The following is a 17,112-nucleotide window of genomic DNA, read 5'->3' as shown; positions in this document are numbered from 1 at the left end:
TCAGGGAGAGACTAGTAAATTGATAAAAGATAGTGCACCGTCAACACTGAATGGTCAAATGATGACAAAATAATGTGTAACCAATGATAATAATATTGGTACTTATTCTGATCCTATGTATATCACCACTCAGAAAATTCCCGTTGGAACTGAATTGCCAACTCTGAAGAAAGTGAAGTTTAACAGAATGACACTGATAGGATTAACATTATAAATCTTTATTTAATTATTTATTCATTTCTAAAGAGAAACTGTTTCCTTTTAGAAAAACAATATCTAAATATATTTTAGAAACATTTTCGATAGTACTTAACACATCAATAGATCCGTACAAAAAAACAATAGATCCGTACAAAAAAACAATAGATCCGTACAAAAAAACAGCTAACAAACTAACCATGAAAGAATGTTCAACACAGCGGCTCTTTCACAGTAAAAAGGGAGGCACCAGGGGAACGTTGTAGTCTGTTGCTTTGTGCCTTTGACTTTCGTGTTGCCCTGGTAACATGTTGAAGTCAATAATATAAAGCCTCAGATCCTCTTTGATACTATGCCCAGTCTCTCGCTCTCTCTCATCTCATATCAGCACCAAGTCCAGTGATGTAATAAATTAATGAATAAATAGGGCTCTGTGGGCCTGGGGAGGTCAGAGCTTTCCAGAGAGAGGGTGGCACTGGGGGCCCTCTCACTAGTCCTACACCTGACTGACGATCTCAGAGTCGTCATCCACAAACCACTGCACTGGGGACCCGTCCGCTGCCCTCTGGATGACACGTCTCTGGGGAGCCTGCAGATGGGACGACAAACAGGGAACATTTATTTCAATGTCTGTTTTTTCAAGTCAGTACTAATAGAGTTAGGCTTTTAAATATCACAAGAAATAACATTATTGGTTCATAGTATGGAGAGAAGGCAACAAAGTAGATCATTGCAATAATGTTTCTACTGGTGGTTCCCTGCAACCCTTCAGGGCCAGGAGTGAGTATACTGCCCTACAGCAGACACCAAGGGCTCAGCTGCTGTATTACTCAGTTCTCACAACACCAGGAAGTTGGATATACAAATATGTTAAAGGAAGTGCAGTACATAGCACTGTGGTATAACCTCACCATTGAGAGCTCCATAAACGAGGTCATAAGAGTTCAAAACAGCCAGTGTCTGAAAAAGCTTGGCTTTTAGGTTTTAGCAGCTGATCCACAAGGGTGTGTCATTTTTCTCTACAGTGAGCCACAATGTGACTCAGCGTGACACTGTATGATTCAGGGGTGAGGTTGACGATGGGAGGGCCACACGTACAGTATGTTCACTCCCACACTGCAGCTGTCTGAACGTCTCTCAAACCTCCTTTACTTGCTGTGATCAGACCATCCCCTGAAATTAAGAATTGCTGCTACTTCTGCTACTACTACTACTACTGCTGCAAAATATTAGATCCAGTACTGTACTACAGCTGCCCATGCTTTTTCAACAGCTGGCAATATAAATCATCGCTGAAGGGTAGACAGTAAAACGATACAGGAATGTGGCACCTGGGTCTTCCTCCCATGCATGAACATTCCCACACCTTACCCTCTGCGGGGGAGAATAAAAAAAATAAAAACTCAGGATACCCACTGCCTCACATATTATAATAATTTCAAGGTCTTAAAAATCAAATTGACTCACCACCTGCCTCCATAGATTTTCTTTAACTGTATCTGAACTCAAAAGATACCCCTTGACCTTTTCCACATTTTGTGACGTTACAGCCTTATTCTAAAATGGATTAAACCGTTTTTTTTACCCCCCCATCAATCTACACACAATACCCCATAATCACAAATCCCAAACAGGTTTTTAGACACATTTTTTGAAACGTATATTTTTTTTAACTGAAATATCACATTAACATAAGGATTCAGACCCTTTGCTCAGTATTTTAGGAAGAACCTTTGGCAGCAATTACAGCCTTGAGTCTTCTTGGGTATGCTTTGCACACCTGTATTTGGAGAGTTTCTCCAATTCTTCTCTACAGATCCTCTCAAGCTCCTGTCAGGTTGGATGGGGAGCGTTGCTGCACAGCTATTTTCAGGTCTCTCCAGAGATGATCGATCGTGTTCAAGTCTGGGCTCTGGCTGGGCTACTCAAGGACATTCAGAGACTTGTCCCAAAGCTGCTCCTGTGTTTTGTTGGCTGTGTGCTTATGGACGTTGACCTGTTGGAAGGTGAACCTTCACCCCAGTCCGAGGTCCTGAACACTCTGGTACAGGTTTTCATCAAGGATCTCTGTACTTTGCTCTGTTCATCTTTCCCTCGATCCTGACTAGTCTCCCAGTCCCTGCCGCTAACAAACATCCCCACAGCATGATGCTGCCACCACCACGCTTCACCATAGGGATGGTGCCAAGTTTCCTCCAGACGTGATGCTTGGCATTCAGGCCAAAGAGGTCAATATTGTTTTCATCAGACCAGATAATCTTGTTTTGCATGGTCTGAAAGTCCTTTAGGTGCCTTTTGGAAAGCTCCAAGCAGGCTGTCATGTGCCTTTTACTAATGAGTGGCTTCCTTCTGGCCACTCTACCATAATGGCCTGATTGATGGAGTACTGCAGAGATGGTTGTCCTTCTGGAAGGTTCTCCCATCTCCACAGAGGAACTCTTCAGCTCTGTTAGTGTAACCATCAGGTTTTTGGTCACCCCCCTGACCAAGCCCCTTCTCCCCTGATTGCTCAGTTTGGCAGGGCTGACAGCTCTAGGAAGAGTCTTGGTGGTTCAAAACTGTTTCCATTCAAGAATGATGGAGGCCACTGTGTTCTTGGGGACCTTCAATGCTGCAGACATTTTTGGTACCCTTCCCCAGATCTGTGCCTCGACAATCCTGTCTCGGAGTTCTACGGACAATTCCTTCGACCTCATGGCTTGGAATTTGCTCTGACATGCACTGTCAACTGTGGGACCTTATATAGACAGGTGCGTGCCTTTCCAAATCATGTCCAATCAATTGAATTTACCACAGGTAGACAATCAAGTTGTAGAAACATCTCAAGGATGATCAATGGAAACACCTTATCTCAATTGAGTCTTATAGCAAAGGGTCTGAATATGGTTTAGTGTTTTTAATATGAAGTTTTTTAAATATTTTTAATACATTTGCAAAAAAAATCAAAAAACATGTTGTTTTCGCGTTGTCATTTTGGGGTACTGTGTGTAGATTGAAAGTCATAAAACAGGTAGGCATCCCTTGTCCTGGAGTGCTGTAGGTACTTCATGCTTTTGATTTAACCAACCTGGAACACCAGGAGTGCTTTAGGCAATCACTGAACCGATCAATTACCTTAGTTGTTCCGTGTGGTGTCTAGTTGGGACAAAATCCTGCAGTACCTGTGACACTCCAGGAACAGGGTTGCCTTCCCCGTCATAAAACGTGCTGAGACGAGTATCATTGAAGAGTTGTGTGTTGTCCTGTCCTCACATAGTTTGCTTACTAGTTCATGGAGGTAATACTTGTTTGTTTGTCAGGTGTGATTGTGTTCTATTGAACTGTGTGAGTTTGGCAAAGTAAGCTAACTTGTAAAGACCGCATTAATATACGACACAAACATTTTAAGAGTTCTGTTGATTCGATGGAACTTGCAGACAGGTCTGGACACAGCACCTCCGTATCATCCATCTTAACTGATTAGAAATCCCCTTCTCTAAAGCCTGCGGTGCACCGACTGACACCGACCTGACAGTAATATAATCCAGTGATATTCAGTTACAGGGAACCTGCCTGATGCTAACAGGACTTCTGCAAAGACCGTAACTTCATATTGAGCAACTATAGTCATTTAGAGAGTGAAGTGCCATTGTGGCAGTTTACCTGTTCATGGTACTTGTTGTGCTGGGTGAGAGGTGACTGTACGCTCCTCACCCTGGCCGTGCCCTGTCTGTCCAGGGAGCGAGGTCTGAACTGTTTGCGCTGGTGCCACGACTTGAGCTCTTCGTTTACCACCTGCTGGGGGAGGCCTCTGGATGGGTGGTGAGGGTACTCCCGGAGCGAAGGGGCGCGGGACAGTCTGATGTGAGGGGGCAGGGACCTGAGAGCCCGCTGGGGGTGCAAAGGGGCCTCCTCGTACCAGTGTTCATACTGGCTGGGGTGACAGGGGAGCGGGGTGCCATGATACAGCCTGGTCATGTCCATCTCTGAAGGGTAGACCATCCTGTCGTCATAGTAACCCCTGTGGAAGCTGGGGTTGGACTGGTGCTGGGGGTTCTGGTAGAAGCCGGGGCCTGGGGGGTAGGCCATTGGTCGATGATTGTCATTGGGGCTGGAGTGTTGGTACTTATAGGTGAGCTGAGACTGCCTGGGCAGGTCACAAGGCATCTCACGACATGGTGAACTGGTGTAGGATGGGGCAGAGTGTTCAGAGTTACTGTCCTCAGTCTCAGAGCTGGAATGGTATATGGGATTTCCGTAGCCTGCCCTCAGGACAGGGGACTCGCCTGGAGACGTTACCACGTAATCCGTTAGTAGCCTCCTGGGAACACGGGTACGTCCTCGATCCTTATCCAGGTTCAACGGAGGCTCACTGTTGGGAAGTCTAAAATATTACATAGAAGCATTAAAAACAAGGCCAAAACAGTACAAACTCAACACTAATTTGTAAGATACAGTCTCAAGATTCAAGCGGTGTGGGGACAGTGTGAATGAGATATACTAATGGACAGTGGTGTTGTGTGACTGAGATGTGGATGTCTTATTTACCTTAGTTGAATGCACTGACTAAGTCGCTCGAAGAACAACTACCAAAATGTAAAACATTTTAATTTGATGACCTGAGAGAGAGCTGGCGGCGAAGGTGCATCTCCGGGGTGGATGGTGCACTGTTGGACTGGGTGTAGCTCAGTTTGAGATGGGAGGAGAACTGCAGTGTCAGGGCCGTGTCTCTACAACAGGTATCCACAGGAGGCAACACAGGGGTCGTGGCTGGACTACTGCAGAAAGGTAACAACATCAACAGGAAGGAGAGAGAACTGGGTTAATGACTAAACCCAGAAGATTTTTTTATTCAGAGGAGAGCCATGAGTTGGCCAAATGAGTGCGTGTACTTTGCACGCTTGAACCTGTTCCATGTGCCCTTGTATCAGTCTATTCGAGCTTTCACTCAGACGAGTCACAACTTGAATCAGAATGTTCCCAAGTAATTTCCTCCCCAAAATAACAAGGTACGTATTAATGCCAACTTGAGCGAAACCACTTGAAAAGGAACTCTCATTTTTCATATATCAAATGGAGTTTAAGTTTCATATAAGTGCTGTCAAAGCAGATTCCTGATCTTGTGGTTTCTCATAAAGGTAGATCTATTTGGGTTCAACTATGGAGCTGCATGAATTCAAAAAGCCAAGTTAATCTTATATTAGGCTACATGGAAACAATTACCAAGCCATAATGACTTGTGTTTAAGAGAGCTTTCACCAACCTGTGAAGCTTAAATTATAGCTATTCTTGGGCTTTCCTGTACAATAAATTCAAGGGTAGTGTTCATATAAAATTACAGGAGGCACAGTGGGTTCTCCCTTGGCCTTTACCTTGACTTTCTGCTACCAGAGTGTGACTTCTTCTTGGTCTTCTGGTAAGGCTGGTCCAGACTGGACTCTGTCCAGGGCGAGTGCTCGATGGGAGGGGGCTCCAATTCCAGGCTGGTGTTGAAAAGAGACTGTAGCTCCTCCAGGGTTGGAGTAGTAGTGGGAGACTCGCGGGGGCTAGGCCCAGGGGGTGTGAGGGGTCAAGGGGAGGCTGGGGAGGATCTACTGGTCCTCCTAGGTGAGGGAGCTCCACGGATGGTTGAGATGACTGACTAATCACCTCTACTGGAGAAAAGTAAAGATACAATTGAATTCAGAGTGTTATTAGGTACTTTGGTGGTATTGTCATAACATGCTTATCAATATAACTTTTACAAGACAAATTTTTGCACAGTGACTCTAACCTTCGTCGAGCAGTGCCGAATCCGACAGAGAGCTATCATCAGAAGTGCCCTGATCTGAAAACAAAAGCATAGCGAACAACCGTATTAATCCATGGGAAGGGCACTGGAATTCTATTCCTCTCAGGTCAGAGAGGAAAGATTTCAATGTTATTTTATCAGTTGGCCAGGAGGGCGGCGCTCACCTCTCTGTGTGCTGGTGCAGTCTGGCCGTGGTGAAGACCGCCCATGCTGTAGGCGCAGCTGAAACGCTGTGTCCTGCAGTTGTTTGACTTTCTTCTCCTCACGCTTGCACTGCTGTAACCGGCTTCTCTTCACCGCCTTGCTCTGGTGTTCCTCACAGCACAGTCTTTGGACCGCTTTGTGTATCTGCAACTGCAGGGATAGCTCAGCTTCCACAGAGTTCAGCTCAGAGTTCAGCTCAGAGTTCTACAGGATGTGACAAAAGGAGGTTGGGCAAACATGAGTGGCTGAACATGAAAGATCTCTTCCTGGCTCTTACGATGAAAGAAGCTTGATTATTGATGGTTGGTGGCAAGGAAGGTAGGACGATGGCTTGAATTGCGAAACATAATATTTCTCCAAGGGGAACCACGGGAGTGGCCTTCAGTACTAAGTACACCTGTGTGTGTGGCTTTTACAACTACTGTTAAAGGGATAGTCAGTGTAAATTACAATATTGTCCATGCCCAAACCCTGTCAGGCTCTTTACCACTGTTCCCTGTGGGATGCTCTGCTCTTCTAGTTTGAAGGCAGCTCCGATTCGTTGGCGGATTTGAGGTGGCTTCTCCCCAGGCAGCAAAGGGTAGTCTGCAGACAGCCGACCAGTCAGCTCCTATATGACATGGAAAAAAGACACCAGATGTAAGCTGGTTCAAATGTGAGGGATCATATTCTGTTAATGCAACGCAACAAAAATAAATGTACAGTTAATTCAGAAAGCATACAGACACCTTGACTTTCAATTTTTTTCTACGTTACAGCCTTATTCTGAAATGGATTAAACAAACATTCCCGCTCATCAATCTACACACAATACCCCCTAATCAAAACAAAAAAGGTTTTAGATTTTTTTGCAATTAAAAAAATCAAACTGAAATATCACATTTACATAACTATTCATACTCTTAACTCTCATATACTTTGTTGATTCTACTTGGGTATGACGCTACAAGCTTGGCACACCTGTATTTGGGAGTTTCTAGCATTCTTCTCTGCAGATCCTCTCAAGTTCCATCAGGTTGGATGGGGAGTGTAGCTGCACAGCTATTTTCAGGTCTCTCCAGAGACGTTCAAATCCGGGCTCTGGCTGGGCTGCTCAAGGACAATCAGACTTCTCCCGAAGCCACTCCTGCGTTGTCTTGGCTGTGTGCTTCAGGTCCTTCTCCTGTTGGAAGGTGAACCTTCACCCCAGTTCGAGGTCCTGGACGCTCTGGAGCAGGTTTTCATCAAGGATCTCTCTGTACTTTGCTCCGTTCATCTTTCCTTCAATCCTGGCAATTCTCCAAGTCCCTGCAGCTGAAAAACATCCCCACAGCAGGATGCTACCACCATCATGCTTCACCGTAGGGATGATTGGCATTCAGGCCAAATAGTTCAATCTTGGTTTCATCAGACCAGATAATCTTGTTTCTCATCGTCTGAGAGTCCTTTAGGTGTCTTTTGGCAAACTCCAAGCGTGCTGTCATGTGCCTTTTTTACTGAGGAGTGGCTTCCGTCTGGCCACTACCATAAAGGCCTGATTGGTGGAGTGCTGCAGAGGTGGTTGTCCTTCTGGAAGGTTCTCCCATCTCCACAGAGGAACTCTGGCGCTCTGCCAGAGTTATCATCGGGTTCTTGGTCACCCCCCTGACCAAAGGCCCTTCTCCCCGATTGCTCAGTTTGGCCAGCTCTTGTAAGAGTCTTGGTGGTTCCAAACTTCTTCTATTCAAGAATGATGGAGGCCACTGTGTTCTTGAAGAACTTCAATGCTGCAGAAATGTTTTGGTACCCTTCCCCAGATTGGTGTCTCGACACAATCCTGTCTCGGAGCTATACGGACAATTCCTTCGACTTTTAGCTCTGACATGCACGGTCAACTGTGGGACCTTATAAAGCCAGGAGTTGTGCCTTTCCAAATCATGTCCAATGAATTGAATTTACCACAGGTGGACTCCAATGAAGTTGTAGAAACATCAAGGGTGAACAATGCTAACAGGATGCACCTGAGCTCAATTTCGAGTCTCATAGCAAAGGGTCTAAATACTGATATTTTAGTTATTAATTTTTAATACATTTTCAAAAATGTCTAAAAAACTATTAATGCTTTGTCATTATAGAATATTGTATGTAGATTTATGAGGATTTTTTTAATTGAATCAATTTTAGAATAGGATGTAACGTAACAACATGTGGAAAAAGGGAAGGGGTCTGAATACTTTCCGAATGCACTGTATGTTAAAGGAATACTTCGAGATTTTGTCAATTAATCCCTTTCTCTACTTCCCCAGAGTCCGATGAACTCGTGGATACCATTTTTATGTATGCGTGCAGTTTGAAGGTAATTGCTAACTAGCGTTTTCGCAATGACTGGCAGTCTGTTATCGTAGACTTCCAGTCATTGCATTAACACTAGTTAGCATTGGCTTGCAAAACTACCACTAACTTCCTTCATACTGGATGCAGAGACATACAAATTGTATCCAAAAATATAAAACGCAACATATAAAGTGTTGTTCCCATGTTTCATGAGACAAAATAAAAAAAGTTTTCCAAATGCACAAAAAGTTGATTTCTCTCAAATTTGGAGGACAAATTTGTTTACATCCCTTTCAGTGAGCATTTCTCATTTGCCAAGATAATCCATCCACCTGACAGGTGTGGCATATGAAGACACAACATGATCATTACACAGGTGCACCTTGTGCTGGGGACAATAAAAGGCCACTTTTAAAGTGTGCAGTTTTGTCACACAACACAATGCCACAGATGTCAAGTTTTGAGGGAGCATCCAATTGGCATGCTGACTGCAGGAATGTTCACCAGACCTGTTGCATGTTCATTTCTCTACCATAAGCTGCCCCCAATGTAATTTTTAGAATTTGTCAGGGGGGGGGGGGGGGGGGTGCTGAGGACTATTTATGTCTGTAATAAAGCCCTTTTGTTGGATTGAAACTCACCCCCAGTGTGTGGGCCTGGCTGCCAATTGGGTGCAGCCATCCATGGCTGCACCCCAGCCTAGTCATGTGGAATCCGTAGATTAAGGCCGAATGAATTTATTTCAATTGACTGATTTCCTTATATGAGTTATAACTCAGTAAAATCTTTGAAAATGTTGAATGCCTGGGGCGGCAGGTAGCCTAGTGGTTAGAGCGTTGGGCCAGTAACTGAAAAGGTTGCAAGATCGAATCCCAGAGCTGACAAGGTAAAAAAATCAGTCATTCTGCCCCTAAACAAGGCAGTTAACCCACTGTTCCTCGGCCGTCATTGTAAATAAGAATTTGTTGTTAATTGACTTGCCTAGTTAAATAAAAGGTTAAATGTTGCATTCATATATTTGTTCAGTATACATATTATATTAGTTAGTAATTCAGAGTCAATTGGTCCCCATTCCCTCCAAATCTACCAAGTTCCATGAACCCTCATTGAGTTAATTTTATTTTCCCTTCATTTTGAAATATTGTTTAACAAAAATCTATCCTGCCTTACATGCTGGGACATGGAAATTGTTCTCAAATTTTTGTTATGCAATGCTGCTTTTCTATAGTTCCTACTCTTTCACAACACATTCTTAAAGCCTCACCAGCCCAGTGTATTCATCTCACTGGTCTACCTTCTAGCAACACAAACTCAACCTGAGTGTGAGAAATTGCATTATTATTGATTTCATTTGGGAACAGACATAACACACACCACACCCTGTGTTTGTTTTGTGTCAGTCTCAATAAAAAAGGTCTACTTTTTCTCCCAGACACAGACAATAGTGTCAGAACGGTTGGTCATGATCTGAGTCACTGTCGTGTTCCTGAGAGCATGAAGAGGTGTCATCAGAGCCTCCTACCGGGAAGCACAACTTGACAAGACAAGTCCCGACAGGAGAGCCAAGCCCAATTTTCAACAGAAAATAATGATCAGAACTGGTCTGTATCCCAAATGGCACCCTACATAGGGCACTGGTCCAAAGTAGTGCACTATGGGAAGCAGCCCCTCATAACGATGACAGATGAGACAGGGACATTGTCAGGGCTGAATTAGTTGCAGAGAGCCAGGTATGGGAGAGATAATTTAGTGTTGACTAATATGGAAACTTAAGGTCCATTGGCTGCCTCCAAATTGCCCCAACTTGTCTTAAAGCCCAACAAAACAAACCAAAGCCTTTCATTTCAGACTGTGGGCAGTCTTTATTGCCTCAGTAGTTTCAGAGTGCCAGGCAATTTTTTCATTAACATCTCAAAATAAAAAATACAAACTCACAATTGTCTTGACAGTATCAGTTTAGTATATTAAGCTTTCGTATTGGTGTCTTTGTCAGAGCTTGATTAACATCTCTCTATGAAAGCCACGCCCCCCTCCCCAGTCATGGTTTCACTGATGGGGAAATTCCAACTAATGTCATAGTGAAAATGGCCTGAACCCTGATAGTGGAGTGAGTCTGTGTGTAACATGTGTCTGTACCTAACGTGTGTGTCCTATATCCAGGGGTACTCACAGCCTCTCGGATGCAAAGCTTCTTCAGCTCCAGTAGGCAGAGCTCTAGTCGGTCTTCCAGTGACTGGTGCTTGAGCTTGACGGCCCGGGTGTGAGTGGTCACGTCCTTCATAATGGTGGCAGGACTATCAGGGCCTGGGACACACAATGACAAAGAGGCTACTGTGAAGTCTAAGGATTGAAAAGAGCGAGGTTATAGATAGATGGACACAATTCTTTGGCCCAAGTTTTCAAATTGGTAATGCTTGCTTGTCAATTTCATATGGTTGCAGCTGTATCACACAGACAGCCCAACTGGCTGGAAAGAATAAACTATAGCCAAAACTAAAAAAAAAGGTTTCGATACAAATGCAACCAAAAATGTTGCTCCAATCCTGAGGTTCTGCCCATTCACGAGCAGCAACGTTGAAGATGGTGAGCCAAGATGACACCTAGACAAGACATGTTTCTCTTAAGACACAATGAGTGTCTGTACTCATACTATTTATTACGTGTTTTATTGACTGATAGGATCAACCTGGGAGTGAAACCAAGGTGATAAACAATGTGGTTGCCCTACAGAACCACCGGAGACTAATGACAACTGGGTTACATCCCAAATGGCACCCTACTCCCTACATAGTGCACTACTTTTGACGAGAACCCTGTGGGTAGCCCAAAAGTAGTGCACAATATAGGGAGTAGGATGCCATTTGAGACGAAAACCCTGAGTTCATTCACAGGGCTACTAATGTCTCCAGGCCAGCTGCATTGTGTGTCACATGCTTTCAGAGATTATCAACTCAATCCCTGCAGGTACTGACAGACAGCGGTGAAAGCCACCGGGGGTGTGACAGGGAAATAAAGATGTCACACAGAAACTGCCACCGGAATGGCAACCATGCAGGAGAATATAAACAGTAGAAAACATGGCAATGACTGAATGACAACCCCCCCCCGATTCTGTCTGGATGGATAATCTCCATTGTGGGTAAAAGACTAAATAATATCTGCAGTGAAGAATGTGACCAGTAATAGCTCAGCTACTGGTTTATAGAAACCATTGGTAGTGGCCACGGCATCTTCTTAGAAATGGAGCACCAAAGAATAAATAAAAGGATTATAAACCACTTTTGAGTAGTGTGGCTTGCTTGCTTACTACTTCATTATAACTGGAACACAAATAGGTTTTTAAGACAAAACCCATGACAAGTTAGACATTTTTGGGACTAATCTCTCACTATAGGTGTCCCATTATAATGAATAAATGTTAGTGTCATGGAAGTTGATAAATGTATTTGGTGCTTACCAGAGTGGAGAATGATACCACTGTCTGTGTCACTGATCTCTTCTTTACCCTCCATGTCTGTGAGTCTGGTGGTTTACAGGGGTGAGGGAACAGGAAAATGTCTAGTTTCACGATGCCCTGCAAAATTAAACACGTTAATTTTCTTCAAAGATACATTTTATTGTTCATTTACATGGAAATTCATTTTAAAAGTCAGCCATTTTAAAAGTCATGAATTTTTTTTTTTTTTTTTTACAAAACTTCTATACGGTCTCACTATACTACAGAGAATAATCCTGTTTAATAGTAGTAAATTGTTGCTTTTCAGGAAAATTTGAATATCTCATTTTAGACAAAATGAATGGATCCATCCACCACTAAGAGACGATTACACTTTCAACACCCCACTTAACCCTTAAACCATGAAAAAGTCCATGTGACACAAAATCAAGGGGGTCAAACCAAATTCCCTGTGAATTTGCACAGTAAACAATGGAGTGGACCACTCTTTCCTATTACTATGAGCCATTCCCTCCAGGTACTCCCTGTCAGCACAGCCTCACCAGGGTTTCAAACCAGAGTGGATTCAGACTGACTATCTAACTCTCAGGTTGTGTCCTAAACGGCACCCTATTGACTATATAGTGTTCATTTTGACACCACCTGGTATAGAGGTCCTGGATGGCAGGGAGCTCGGCCCCAGTGATGTACTGGGCCATAAGCACTACCCTCTGTAGCACCTTGCTGTTGGAAGCCAAGCAGATGCCATACCAGGCGGTGATGCAGCCAGTCAAGATGCCCTATATAGTGCAGCTGTAGAACCTTTTGAGGATCTCAGGACCTCAGGACCCATGAAAAATATTTTCAGCCTCCTGGAATGGAAAGAGAAATTGTGCCCTCCATTATAGAGCCGTAGTGATGTGGACACAGAGAAACTTGAAGCGCTCAACCCGCTCCACTACAGCCCTGTCAATGTGAATGATGGTGCATTTAGTCCTCCGTTTCCAATAGTCCACGTTTCCTTTGTCTTACTGACGTTGAGGGAGAAGTTGTTGTCCTGGCACCACACTGCCAGGTCTCTGACTTCATCTCTATAGGCTGTCTCATCGTCGTCGGTGATCAGGCTTACCACCATTGTGTCGTCGGCTAACTTAATGATGGTGTTGGGAGTCGTGCACGGCCACACAGTTTTGGGTGAACAGGGAGTACAGGAAGGGACTAAGCAGGAAATCCAGGATCCAGTTGCAGAGGGCGGTGTTCAGTCCAAGGTCCTTAGCTTAGTGATGACTTGGAGGGCACTATGGTGTTGAACACTAAGCTGTAGTGACTTAAGGTGGGAAAGGGCAGTGTGGAGGTCAATAGAGATGGCGTCATCTGTGAATCTGTTGTGGCGGTATGCAAAATGGAGTAGGTCCAGGGTGTCTGGGCTGATGGTGTTGATGTGAGCAAAGCATTTTATGGCTACATATGTGAGTGCTACGGGGCGATAGCCATTTAGACAGGTTACCTTGGTGTTCATGGGCACAGGAACTATGGTGGTCTGCTTGAAACATGTAGGTATTACAGATTGGGTAGTGACTGAAAATACTTGCCAGCTGGTCAGCGCATTCTCGGAGTACGCTTCCTGGTAACCTGTCTGGCCCTGCAGACTTTTGAATGTAAACCGGTTTAACCTCTTTGGGCTAGGGGGCAGTATTTTGACATCCGGATGAAAAGCATGCCCAAAGTAAACTGCCTGTTACTCAGGCCCAGAACCTAGGATATGCATTGGTAGATATATTTGGATAGAAAACACTCTAAAACTGTTAAAATAATAAGTTTCTAAAACTGTTAAAATAATGTCTGTGAGTAGAACAGAACTGAAATGGCAGGCGAAACAGAGGAAAAAGCCTACCACCGTTTCCAATGGCTGTCATGTTTCTAGGGCTTCCACTAGATGTCAACAGTCTTTAGAAAGAGTTTCAGGCTTGTTTTTGGATAAATGCTAGAATTTGTAGTTTTTCTAAGTGGCTCCCATTTTTGCTGTAGTGTTTTCATGCGCGTGGGTGAGAGGGCGTTCTTTGTTGTTTATCTCCGGTATAGACAATAACGATTCTCCGTCTTAAATTTTATCGTTTATTTACATATTAGGGTACCGGAGGTTTGATTATAAACCTTGTTTGACATGTTTGGTGAAGCTTATTGGTAATGTTTGGGATTCATTTTGTATGCATTTTGAAGGAGGGAAACCGGTGGATTATTGATGAAGCGCGCCAGCTAAACTGAGTTTTTGGGGTTATAAAGAAGGACTTCATTGAACAAAAGGACAATTTGTGATGTAGCTAGGACCTTTTGGAGTGCCAACAGAAGAAGATCTTCAAAGGCATTTATTATATCGCTATTTCTGACTTTCGTGGCGCACCTGCCTGGTTGAAATATGTTTTTCATGCTTTTGTATGCGGGGCGCTGTCTTCAGATAATCGCATGGTGTGCTTTCGCCGTAAAGCCTTTTTTAAATCTGACACAGCGGCTGGATTAACAAGAAATTAAACTTCATTTTGATGTATGACACTTGTATTTTCATGAATGTTAATTATTTCTGTATTTTGAATTTCGCGCCCTGCAATTTCACCGGATGTTGTGTAGCTGGGTTGCTAGCGGAACGCCTGTGCCAGAAAGGTTAACGAAGCCGGTGACTGATGTGGTAAACTCCTCAATGCCATCGGATAAATCCCGGAACATGTTCAAGTCTGTGCTAGCAAAAAAGTCCTGTAGCTCAGCATCCGCCCACTTGTGTATTGAGCGTGTCACTGGTACTTCCGGTTTGAGTTTCTGCTTGGAAGCAGGAATCAGAAGGATAGTGTTAAGGTCAGATTTGCCAAATTGAGGGAAAGGGAGAGCTTTGTATGCGTCTCTGTGTGGAGTTAAGGTGATCAATAGTTTTTTAGCCTCTTGTTACACAGATGATATGCTGGTAGAAATGAGGTAATACAGAGTTTTCCTGCATTAAAATCATCCGGCCTCTAGGCACGCGGGCCTCTGGATGAGCATTTTCTTTTTTGCTTATGGCCCTATACAGCTCATTGAGTGTGGTCTTAGTGCTAGCAACGGTTATTTGTGGTAAATAGACTGCTAATATTAGATGACAACTCTTAGTAAATAGTATGGCCTACAGCTTATCATGAGGTATTCTAACTCAGGCGAGCAGAACCTTGAGACTTCCTTAACAATAGCTGGTGCACAATCTCTAATGTTTCTCCAACCGAATGTTACTTTGGTTGACCATGTCCTTGGAGCCATTTTGGCTCCTTCAGCTAGAGCCCAGTTGGTGGAATGACTCAGGTATGACATGATCCTGCTGACATCACCTTGATCCCAGATCCCATACACTGTGTCCAATGCAAGACTAGTATGACATACGACTCTTGCTATACAGAGTCTAGGGAGCTTCCTGTGACTAAAGCGGTTTGTGAAACTCCCACATCATTAGAGTGACTGACTGCAAATCACAGTTCAGGCAATGATTACTTAAGAGAGAACAAAAAGCAAGGGTAATTTAAATTGGCTGATGCAACTGTGTGTAGAAGGCGTAAATGATAACAGTGTGTTTATTTTCCCGAAACCTTTTGAATCCCAATGCAATGCACATAGAGACATGTGGGATGAGGTTATAACGGAATGAAATTCCAATCTCCGGTCTATAGCATGCAAGGCAGGTTGTTTTGTGGAAAAGCTGCCACGATATTTATTATCTTAGGGAATTCTTTATATACAACACACAATAAATGTTATAATAAAACAGGGGCATAATGTATTATACCCAAGACTGTGAATGATTATAAGACTCAAACCTCAATATCTATATGGCCAAATGATAAAGTATACAGCGAGGCAAAGGTAGACACAAAAAACAGTCTAAACATTTCAACAAAATACTGACGTAGGCGTTAAACAGGAAATGATTCATTCCGCGTCAATCAAGTGTCCATTATCTCCCCTGGTAGCTTACACTAAGCATAAAGACCGTATAACAATTGAAACAGCCCCCGTCACTTTCAAGAAACCATTTAAAACCGAACACGTCTACACGACCCCCACATGGTTCCAATAGCCATGGTTACTAGGTCAACTAAAATGAAGATGGTCCAAAAAATATATAATTAAAGGGCATTACGCAACAAGCTTTTTCTACTTCAATACAAACTTGGTTCTCCTAGTAAAGGATAGTGGACAGGGAATTACAACAAAATAAATTACTCTCAGCATAGGTTACGTTTCATGATAAAAATATATAAAGTATTTTGACTATAAACAGTGAACTAAATGTTCACTTCAACTGGACAACAAGTCGGAAAACAGTTTGCGTACATATGATGTGTGTAAAATTAAAGCACATTAAAAGAAAATGTACTTACATTTTCAATAATTTGGTTCAAAAGCCGACTCCTGAAAACTGCCTAACTATTCCCGTATTCCCCACTGGAATGGAAGTGATTGAAAGGAAAACTGTGATTAGAAGTAAGGTAGGAGAAGGATGACTCAACCACGAAAAGGGGAGTTGTTTGCCAAGGCACGCATGGTGCATACCTGTGCACTGCTGAACCTTCAGGACAGGACGCGATTTAATGCACTGCTTTGAAATGTGTCAACAATGATGATAATGGGAATTGTTACATTTCAATTAGTCCCTTATCAAGGTGCGAGGTGAAAACCAGGTACAGTATGAAGAGAGATTAGGCTACAACGAACCGATTGTGTCAAATATCAATGTGCATTTTATCATAGTCTGACGTTCTTGAACACCGCAATCACAATTATTTGTAAGTGGTTGATACCATTTTCATAAAATGTTATTGGCCACATACACGTGTTTAGCAGATGTTAAAGAAGTAATAAGAGTGAATCATTGTTAGTTGTAAGTCTGTTTTTTTCCTATATCTTCACATAAATGTTAGCATGGCTATAAAACTGGCTACAGCTCAGTAAAAGGTGTGTTAATGAGATACACACCAAATGTATAAGTAATTAATTTACCACATTCAGACACAAGTTACCACTTTTAATACATGCATAAACATTGATACTGATTTGTTATTATGTACATTTACTGCCCTCTCCTGACCACTTCAGTAAGTTGTCTTGGAACTATCCAAATGAGTTAAGAATGTGATTTTAAAGCCATCCAGCGGTTTAGAGCAGGGGTTCCCAACCTTCTTCACTCAGGCTTTAGAGA

At 43.2% G+C, this 17,112-nt stretch overlaps 1 protein-coding gene across 1 annotated transcript; it reads right to left on the bottom strand.

Annotated features, from left to right (window-relative positions):
• Positions 1-202: 202 nt before the first annotated feature.
• LOC115143051 (innate immunity activator protein-like) lies at positions 203-16,423 on the bottom strand. The gene is given in 11 exon segments (XM_065001774.1): positions 203-787; positions 3,841-4,561; positions 4,797-4,955; positions 5,550-5,739; positions 5,742-5,831; positions 5,951-6,004; positions 6,133-6,367; positions 6,663-6,782; positions 10,635-10,768; positions 11,922-12,038; positions 16,295-16,423. Coding segments are annotated over 10 exon segments (1,851 nt in total). The 5' UTR covers positions 11,977-12,038; positions 16,295-16,423; the 3' UTR covers positions 203-694.
• Positions 16,424-17,112: the final 689 nt, after the last annotated feature.

Source organism: Oncorhynchus nerka, linkage group LG15 (genome assembly GCF_034236695.1).
Source record: "Oncorhynchus nerka isolate Pitt River linkage group LG15, Oner_Uvic_2.0, whole genome shotgun sequence".
Taxonomy (NCBI): domain Eukaryota; kingdom Metazoa; phylum Chordata; class Actinopteri; order Salmoniformes; family Salmonidae; genus Oncorhynchus; species Oncorhynchus nerka.
Note: the sequence above shows the minus strand (reverse complement) of the source record. Positions and strands in the feature narration are given on the sequence as shown.